The 10,210-nt window shown below is 34.9% G+C and overlaps 1 protein-coding gene and 1 pseudogene across 1 annotated transcript; both read left to right on the forward strand.

Annotated features, from left to right (window-relative positions):
- Positions 1-2,152: 2,152 nt before the first annotated feature.
- Positions 2,153-3,552, forward strand: LOC144999591 (cytochrome b-c1 complex subunit 9, mitochondrial-like). The gene is made up of 3 exons (XM_078958720.1): positions 2,153-2,360; positions 3,130-3,177; positions 3,266-3,552. Exons 1-3 carry the CDS (start codon positions 2,244-2,246, stop codon positions 3,311-3,313), a joined length of 213 nt encoding a protein of 70 aa, XP_078814846.1. The 5' UTR covers positions 2,153-2,243; the 3' UTR covers positions 3,314-3,552.
- A 1,497-nt stretch (positions 3,553-5,049) lies between these two features.
- LOC145001934 (F-box/LRR-repeat protein At1g67190 pseudogene) lies at positions 5,050-6,976 on the forward strand (annotated as a pseudogene).
- The last annotated feature ends 3,234 nt before the right edge of the window (positions 6,977-10,210 follow it).

The raw sequence follows: 10,210 nt of genomic DNA on the forward strand, positions 1-10,210 counted from the left end.
TATTCACTTATTCATAGGTATACCAAACAATTGTAAAGATACATATAGAATAATTCTTTATAATTTGAGTTATTCAAGAACATGGTTCTAAAATATTTTTTAAAAGAATCATCAAAATTTTAGTTATCTATAGAAGTTGTGATTCCTACGAAATAATGTTGGATAACTCGGTATAAAAAATGATGGCCCTATTTTAAATCATGCTTTTAAATGATTTGTAATTTGAGTTATTGAGTGACATGATTCTAAAATATTTTAGAAGATCGTCAAAATTTAATTTATCTATAAGAGTTGTAATCCCCATAAAAAATGTTGGACTACTCGCTAACTTACGTTTATCAAGTAAAATTTTGACTTCTTTTTTTGTAGAATATACTCTTTTCTTAGTTAGTATCGCGTCTATCCAGTTACTTACACGGCTCGCGAAAGATATCACTAATTGTTCATAATATTGTTATTATCTAGTATATATATACCATGTGACGATGGAGAAAACAAAAATACTAGAACACAACATTCTCATAACATTCATAAAGGATGTCATTTGATGAAGACAGTGTAGAGAATGCAAATAAAAATGGTGATCTAGCATATATGATGAGTTATACCAAGTAAGTTGATAAATAATCTTCGATTTTGTATTGTTTCTTTAACCTCACAAAATTTGTATTTTTTTAATATAATTGTAAAGAAGACAACTAAGCAACTTAAAAGGGCATTCCTTTGGTCATTTTAGTGAATATTTCATTACAAATTAACCAATAGCTTACAATAATTAATGTACATGTAGTTGTCGTCTGAATCAACCTATATAAAATGCATGCATGCAAGGTCGGCCTTATGTACATTTGAGTAAGGGTAGGGCTTAGAGCCTCAATTTTTAAGGGGGCCCACTTAATTCGCAATCCAGTTTCACACGTTTACTCTTATGTATCGATCACGCGTCTGACTCCCCAAAAATCAAAAGTATTGATCAACTACAACTGACGATTACTCTTCTTATTCTTCTTCTTCTCTACGATTGCACTTCTGTTCTTCTTCTTCTCCATTCTTGAACTTTGATTCTCAGTTCTAGCCTTCTAGGCATCTCCGATCTCGATTCTTCCACACTGATAGACGTTGAAAATACCTTTTGTTATTCAATTCTTATTTTTCCTTATTCATTCTCGGTTTCTCCATAGACTCCATTGTTCAAAATCATTGATGATTTAACTATTCAAAGTTGTCACTGGACACTGAAACGGTAATGTGTTTGTGTTTTCACTTTCCACTTTTGATTTTTTTTCATTATTTAGGCTTAATAGCCGATTAGGGTTAATCTTTTCACTTATATTTTTGATTCTAGATTTCATTGTTAACTGCTGATTGATTACTATTGATGCGAATGAAGCTGGAGTAAAATTTTCAATTTTTTAGATTTGAGTTTTACATTATCTGATGGGTGATATAATCCTAATCCATATCTTCTACACTTATATTGGTTGTCTTGGTGATTGTTTATTGCATCTAAAAAAGCTAGAAAAATTAATTTTATGTCTTAAATTTATTCACAAAGCATATAATAATAATAATAATAATAATAATAATAATAATAATAATAATAATTTAGCTCTACCATTTATAAACTTTTTAGTTTATTATTATCGGTCATATGCCTGGATAATGGAGGAGTGTTTATAATATTGAGTATAGTAAATACTAAAAAGCCCCAAATTTTTTGTTCATTTAGAGCTCCAAACTGGTTGAATCGGCTCTGCTTGCATGTCGTCTGCAAAGAATGTTTGATAAACATGTATAGAAATTTTGTGTATGTTTTTGTGTAACGATTCATTTTCTAATAGGTGTTGGTACCATCTCTAGAAAATTTTTGTATGTTTTTGTGTAACAATTCATTTTCTGAATCAATAAGTTAGTGTTGGAATTTAACGAGAAAGCTTAACGAATTGTGAATGCTCTTATTGCATAATTCGTAACCTTCTTGTATCTTAAACCTACTTATTTTATATCTTAGTTTATTAAAAACTACAGAAATTAATTTTCAGGATATAAAAGCTACATACCTTCAGTCGTAGGTCCAATTAAGTTCTTAAGCTATAGATCCGGAACGGATCCGGTTCGGGTTCATACCATATTACCACGAACAAAAAGCAGCGTGAGTAAACCTAGACCGGCCAAAACACAAACACCCAAACACCATTTCTGCTCCGATCCCGTCAACAAGAGGAAGAGATTACACCATCGCCATGAGTTCGGCAGCTCGGAGAACCGGAGGACTATTCGAAGGACTTTACAAAGTCCTTATGCGCCGTAATTCTGTCTACGTCACTTTCGTTATCGCCGGTGCTTTCGTCGGTGAACGGGTTAGCGTTCCGATCCATTCTAATCTTATATATATATATTACAATACGCATACATATTCCTCGATTCTATTTTCCGTTAGATTAATCAGGTTCTCAGGTTTGAATTCTTAATGTCCATAGAGTGGATTATCCTTCATGTTGTCGCTCTAGATCTGATTTTGTTGTGGATTATCAACTTTCATCTATGAATCACTTTCTTTATCCTAATTTAATCGATTTGTTTTGTTTCCCCAACGTCTGACTCCATCTCATATTCCCCATCCATGTTATTTAGAATTTCGAAACGGTGGAGCAAAACATCTTGCCTGCGTTTAGGAACTAGCTCATAGATTTGACCTATAGGTTAAGGAAATAAACATCTTAATACGCTGTAAAGATAAATATATCATATTATAGCTTTGAATCAATGATTTTAGGTCTAGGAAAAAAACAACTTTTAGCTGAAACTACCTTGATTGCCTTGATGATTACAATGAAGGAACATTTTGGTGAACAAATGTAGGGTTTTGACAAACATTGCCATATGGTTATGCCTTTGAACATGGAAATTACAATTGATATATCAACTATACATAATGACTTAACGAGAGCTGTTTAATTATACATATTAACACCCCTCTTTCTCAAGATGATTGGTGAATGACCGAATTGAGTTTGTATAAGAATGGTGCCCTAAAAATGGTGGTTTAGTGACTTACATGTGGTTATCAAGAAAGATAATAAAAGAATGTGATTGAGTAATGGAGTTGTTATGATTTATGTGTTTCAGGCAGTTGACTATGGAGTTCATAAACTCTGGGAGAATAACAATGTTGGGGTAATGTCCAGATTTATTTATTTGTATGATACATAAAGTGATTTTTTTTTTTTGAATCTAATATTGTAGTGATATTTTATTTATGCAGAAACGGTATGAGGATATTCCTGTTTTGGGACAGAGGCCAACTGAATGAAGTGGGCATGTCTTGATTATCAAATGTGATTTTTTTTTTTTTTTTTTCATCCTATTTTGGGATATTTGAAAGGATAAATTGTATGAATCTTGATAATAAGTGCTGATATTTTTTTTTGGGACAAACTGGTTGTGGTATTACCAGAATTAGATCTTTCAACTTTGAAGAGAAGGCAATTCTCATGATTTGTTTGAATTTTGGTCTGATTAATTTATAAAATTCCTGTTGCAATTTCTTAATTTGCTCTGGATATATTAGATATTTAAAAGAATGTGAGTCCAAATTCCAAACTAGGTGATTTCCTACATATGAAAATGTGAACAATACGAGCAATGGTAATAAGTGAGTAAATATTGCAAACTAAAGCATGAAACATGTTCTAACAATACAAGCTAAAATTATAGGGGCACAATAGTAAAACGACAAACATACATAGCATGGACAACATTTAAAATGAAGCTAGTGAATAAGACTACTTCTTAACACCCTATTTTCATAATTCTAAGTCATTTTAGTCTAACCTCATAATATCTTATTAGATGTGGATATGACACTTTTTAGACCGGTCTAAAACAACTTAAACAGGTCCTGATCTAGGACCAGGACCGGTCTAAGCCTGAGCAGTTCGATTTCGATCTAAACATACAGCCTCAGGTCGGTCCCTTGTTCAACTATCAATCAGTTTTAAAGCGGTCTAAAGTCGGCGTGAATCGGTCCTTGGTATCAAAAAAATCAATTGTAGTCCCCAATGTTCAATTATCCATCGGTCTTACAGCCAAAACCTAAATGAAACTCAACCTCCCTAACAGACGAGCACGTTGATGGCAAATTGCTTAAGTCCTTCTGTTGTGGGATAACTTCTTTCTTCACAACAAAGATCATCCTTATATTTAGTCTAATTTATTAGTTAGTAAAAACATCTATCATTGTATTTATTAAACATCAAACATCATCCTTGTGTTTAATTTAATTCATTCAATTAACATCATCATCATATTGGGAAAAAAAACGATGTCGAATCGTAAAAGCCAAAATTTGACAGAAAAACACAAATCCAAATTGAAAAAAATGAAAACAAACATTGCGAGACCAAACTGGTTTAGACTGGATAAAGCCCGGACCAAGATCAAAACAGACTGTCCAAAACCGATCCTTAGATCTTTCCAAAGACAAAAAAAAAAGCATTGACTTGAGACCCGTTTTGTATTCATCTATATATTGTTTTCCATAGAAACGTCCAGATCACCATAATTCATTCTCGATTAATTTCTTGTAATTGTTCCTAGTTCAAGTGAAATTTAAATTTTTTATTGACCGAAGTCCCGAGAGACATAGGGTATGTTTCATATTTGAAGTAACTACGTGCATGTTATAAGTAAAAACACCACTATATTTTGGTATTACATATTTAAACAATAAGCTCTATTAATCATATTTAACTATATAGTCAACAATCCTATTAGTTATATTTTTTCTTTAATTTTGTTCACATTAACCAATATAAAATCACCAATAATTGCTACAATGTCGATATTCTTTCTATGAAATAGTTTTTTCTTATGATTACTTAACTAATATAAATAATCAATCTAACACAAGAGAATAATGAGATCAATAATTCAGAAATGTTAAACATATGGACTAATCTATTGGTAAGTTGTGTAGATGAAAACAATAAAATTGGAAAATAATAATCACAATAATTAATAATATAACATCTTATTACACATATTTATCTTTTTCAATTATCAGTTTCATAGTATTCGAGTATTATACGTTTACCATGCGTAATATTGGACAGATCCTTTAATCCATCTGCACCACCCGTCGCCGATCCCCACCAACTCCGATGTCCGCCGTTCTCCGTCAACCAACTTGCAGAAACACCGATCGCCGCCGTCTGTTGGTTATCGCAACCTTACCCTCCAATCTCCATCCATCCTCTCCGGTACCTCTTTCCCCCAATTATTCTGTAGTTTCCAATTGTATATATGGGTTTGTATCTAGTAATCAGGTTAAATACCCTTAACCCACCTATCAAGTTCCCCATTCTTCAATGTGTATCAATAGTTTCTCGTTGAATAGGGTTTTTCGATGTGATCATTATTTATCGAATTGGGTCAATTGTGTAATTCTTATCATTGGTTATGCTAATCTCGAATTATTGAATACTATTGATAATCATAGCCCCTGTTCTTAGCTTCTTCCCGTTTTAGAATTAGGGTTCATACTTGATACTTCATACCCGAGATTATTCTTTCTATGGATCATGTTCCTGTCGAAGTAATCGGCAACATACTCTCCCGTCTCGGGGCAGCCAGAGACGTCGTAATTGCTTCCACGACATGTAAAAAATGGCGAGAAGCTTGTCACAGGCATCTCCATATGCTCTCCTTCAACTCCGACGACTGGCCTGTTTTCCGTGATCTCACAACCAGTAGACTCGAAATACTAATCACCCAAACCATCTTCCAAACCAAAGGATTACAAGGTCTCTCCATTTTAATGGACGACGTCGACGAATTTTCAGCTTCTGCCGTCATCGGGTGGCTGATGTACACCAGAGAAACCTTGCGTTGCCTCTTTTACAACGTCCGTACAACTCCAAATGTAAACATTCTCGACATTTGTGGTCGACAAAAGCTCGAACTGTTAGCTCTAGCTCATAATTCAATCACTGGGGTTGAACCAAATTATCAAAGATTCCTTTTTCTGAAATCCCTTTCTCTAAGTTACGTAAGTATTTCATCATTAGATCTGAATCTACTCCTCACAGCTTGCCCCAAGATCGAGTTTTTAGGGCTCATAAGCCCAGAAATCGCCATCACCGACGCTCAAGTAACAGTCGAATTGACGAGTCAGACATTGAAGAAAGTTTACGTGAAAGCCATAAGTTTAGACAAATTCAGTCTAGAAGCCGACACCCTGGAGAAAATACACCTCGAAGATTGCGCATTTGAGCTTTTTGAGCTTTCTGGAAAGGGAACTTTAAAGCAATTCAAAATGCACGATGTAAGTATCCTCCATCTCGACATTTTCGACCCTGTGGATGACCTTGAAGTAGTCGACGTCAGCAATTTCACAGTAATTTGGTCAAAATTCTACCAAATAATCTCAAAATGTTCAAAATTGAAAACCCTTCGTCTCTGGAACGTGGTATTTGATGATGAAGTTGAGTTTGTTGATTTGGAGTCGATTGCTGTGTGTTTTCCGGATTTGAGGTATCTTGCATTGAGTTATGATTTGAGAGATGATTTGAAAGAAGGTGTTCTTCATTATAGTTTGCAGGGTGAATCTGAATTTGAGAATGTGAGTGTTTTGGATCTTGGATGGATGATTCTTGATGAACATTTTGTGGATTGGGTTGAGTGTTTGCTTAGAAGATGTGGGAGATTGAAGAAGTTGATTATTCATGGAGTTGTTTCGGAGTCTAAAACACATGTAGAGTGTCATATGTTGGCGAGTTTTACTTCTTCCATTGTTCAACTTATGAGAAAATACATTCATGTTGATGTTCAGTTTGTATATGAATAATTTTTTTACCAAAGAGCCCCATGTTTGTGCTATTAGGTTGTGTGTATGTTTTGGCTCTTGCATTTTGAGTTTATGTTTGTTAATTGGAACTTGGGTTGACGGGGTGAAAAGGGTATTTTTGTCTTTTTACATATATGGAAGATGAGAGCACATGTCTTTAGATGAGAACACATGCCTTTCCCTTTCTTATTTTTTATTTTATGGGGGTGACAACGGAATTGCAGTTTTTGTTCTATTGACAACAACGTCATTTGTGGCTTAATCTCAAAAGTCAAAACTCAAGGAAGACTTGATAACATTTTGAAATGAAATTGTCAAGAAGGGTTAAAAAGTCTCTTTGTTGTATTATTTGATTGTCTTGGTTTTATTGATTGAAAATGATGGTAATTGTTTAGGAGGGTTGGAAAAAATTCAATTTTTTTTTTTTTTTTTTTTGGGGGGGATTTAGATTAATGCATAATTGTGTCCAAAAGATATCCCTTATTAATGCAAAATAAAGCATACTTATGAATAAGGTGATTAGATGAGCCTTGCTACCAAATAAATTATTATCATTGTCATTTGTCATTACCCAAGTAATATGGTTAAGAGAAGGGTAAAAAGAAAAATGTAAATAATTCTTCTCACATGTGTTATTATATATCTTATATTTTTTTCACTTGTTTATTTCTATAAATTACAATTGTTATTATATTAAAAAAGTTTTCCTTGGTTAAAACTCATTGAAGATTTGTGTACTTTGTAAAATTAAATGGTTAAGAAAGGTTGAAAGGTCTCTTAAGAAGCTAATATTTAATTACCTTAGTTTAGAAAAGGATGGTAAAAGTTTGAAAAAAATCTGAGGTATAAAATAATCTCATAATAATATAACTTAATGCCATTGTTAATAGACTTGAATAATAATAATATGCCTAATCCATCTCCTTAATTGAAGGAGTAGGTGGTAAAATTGTTGTGATAATATTTAAGTAAAGTTTTTAAAGAGGCTATTTGATAAGGAGAATATACATATAATATACGATGCATGTAATATACACGCTTGTCCTTTTGCAGCTTGTTTGCAGAGAAAATGGATATCAATTTCAATATTACTGTGAAGAAACTCAATAGCTTGTTCCCAACATAATCAATTCTTATTGAATCAAAGAATCAAATTGTTTTCAAACACTCTTACAAGAAAAATCCTCACTAAAAACCACCTAAACTACTCTCAATACTATTCTCACATACTTTTAAAAGAAAAATCATCACTACAAACCACCTAAACTACTCTCAATACTATTCTAATTACTCAAGAGTTAATCTGAAACTAAGAACAACTAAATATATGCCTTAAAGGTTACAACAATACACTGAGAAAATATGAGAAGAGACGATTTATGTGTATATTTGTAATGCCCCATTCCTGGTACGCAATTTCTTAATTTATCCAACATTTATTTTCGAGCTGTTCGACGAGTTGGTAGCCCCAACTCATCGAGTATACACCAGATTAGACTCGGGGTTTAAAAGTCTACTCGGCGAGTCCAAGCATGGACTCGACGAGTAGGTATGCTAGGAGGAAACCCTATTTTCAGGGTTTTGCACCCTATTTAAACCTCTTAATCTTCCTTTGGGCCTCCTTTATCAGCCTCCATGTCCTCCAGAAACCCTAGTTCGTTTGAGAGCCTTCCCCTTGAGTTTTTGAGTGTGTTTTGGTGCCTTTGAAAGTAGTTGCAAGAGCTTGGAGCTAACAAGCTTGGGGAAAGAGAACAAGATCCAGGAACACACTCATCTTTGGCAGCTTTCTGAGGTAAAAAGCTCTTAGCTTGATGAACCATAGGTTAGATCTCCTTGTATGTGGATTCTTGGGTCTTTTTGACGCATTTGATGAGGAAAAGTTATTCTCTTTGGGTTAAGCAATTATCCTTTTCTATAATTTAGGGCCTCTAGAGCCATAAAAAGGGTCTTGTACCCGTTTCTATCCGAGCCCTAACCATGTTCATGAAAGTAGATTGCTATAACTTGAGTTTGGGTTCATTTGAGGTGTGTAAAGCCATCAAGTCTCCAACTTTATAGAAATGGACCTTGGAAACAACCTAGATCTGTATTTTGGAGCTGTAGAAGTGTGAACCCAGTTAACTAGGTTAGATTTGCATGGGACTCGACGAGTCCATGGGGGAACTCGGTGAGTCCGATGAAGAAACCCCGATGATGTTCATAGGACTTGGCGAGTCGATTAAGGAACTCGCCGAGTGGAAGGATCTTGTCCCTTTTATGTTTATGCCAAGACTCGGCGAGTCTAAGGACGACTCGACGAGTCAGTTCGTAAAATCGCGATGACATGTAGCTTGGGAACATGACGAGTCATGGGGTTGACTCGGCGAGTCGAGTCGCGATTCCAGGGTTCTGAGTTCTAGGACTCGTGAGCTACAAGGCCGACTCAGCGAGTTTGGTCAACCTGGGAGTTTAACTTTGACCAGGAGGTTGACTTCGACCAGGAGTAAAATGGTCATTTTACCCCAAGAATAGTTATCGGTTTCTAACTGATTGTCATTATGGAATTTATAGTCGGAGAGTTACCGGAGCAGCACACAAGGATTCTTCACTTGGGTTTTCAGCAGTCAGTCATACGAGTTGAGTTTCCCTTCAGTACGAATGAGTCTAAGGCACCTATTACCGGCCAACATCATGTTATGATTAGTAGCCGAGTGTGGGCGAGGCCCGTATCTCCTGGTAGCTGAGTTTGATTATGATATATGTCTGAATGATAGCTTTAGTTATACTTATTATCTGTGTGATACTTGTATGTCTGTCTAGTAGCTGAGTGTGGGTGGGGTTCGCATCTCATAGTAGCCGAGTGTGGGCGGGGCATGTATCTCGAAGTGGCTGAGTGTGGGCGCGGCATGTATCTCAGAGATCGCGGAGTGTGGGCGGGGCCCGTATCTCCTAGTTGCATGTTATATGTGTATGGTATGTGGTAGTTTGGGGGAGCTCACTAAGCTTCGTGCTTACAGTTTCAGTTTTGGCTTCAGGTACTTCTGGTAGCAAGGGGAAGAACTCGGGATGATGGCATGACACACATCACAGTATTAGCCTGGGAGTTTACTATGATATTTTGTTATGAGATTTGATTTGTGCCAGATACTATGATGTTTTATGATACATGATTCACGTTTTATTTATGACATTGGATGACTTATGATTTTAACAATGATTTGAAACGAATTTTTGGAATGTATTTTTGGGATGTTTCAATATTAGTTGAACCGAATAATATTTTTTGATAGAGAGTGCAATTATATCTTTAAACCCTAATTGATCCGCATCAATTTAACTCCAAATCTTATGATATAAGCCCTCTGATTATTAGACTTCTTCAAT

This window comes from Lactuca saligna, chromosome 6, assembly GCF_052625555.1.
Source record: "Lactuca saligna cultivar CGN05327 chromosome 6, ASM5262555v1, whole genome shotgun sequence".
NCBI lineage: Eukaryota > Viridiplantae > Streptophyta > Magnoliopsida > Asterales > Asteraceae > Lactuca > Lactuca saligna.

Bases quoted from the DNA above. Each gene is read 5' to 3' on its own strand.
- LOC144999591 (XM_078958720.1), top strand. From the start codon at position 2,244: ATGAGTTCGGCAGCTCGGAGAACCGGAGGACTATTCGAAGGACTTTAC. The intron at 2,361-3,129 runs GTTAGCGTTCCG...TATGTGTTTCAG, and splicing joins GTGCTTTCGTCGGTGAACGG to GCAGTTGACTATGGAGTTCA. The intron at 3,178-3,265 runs GTAATGTCCAGA...TTATTTATGCAG, and splicing joins GGGAGAATAACAATGTTGGG to AAACGGTATGAGGATATTCC.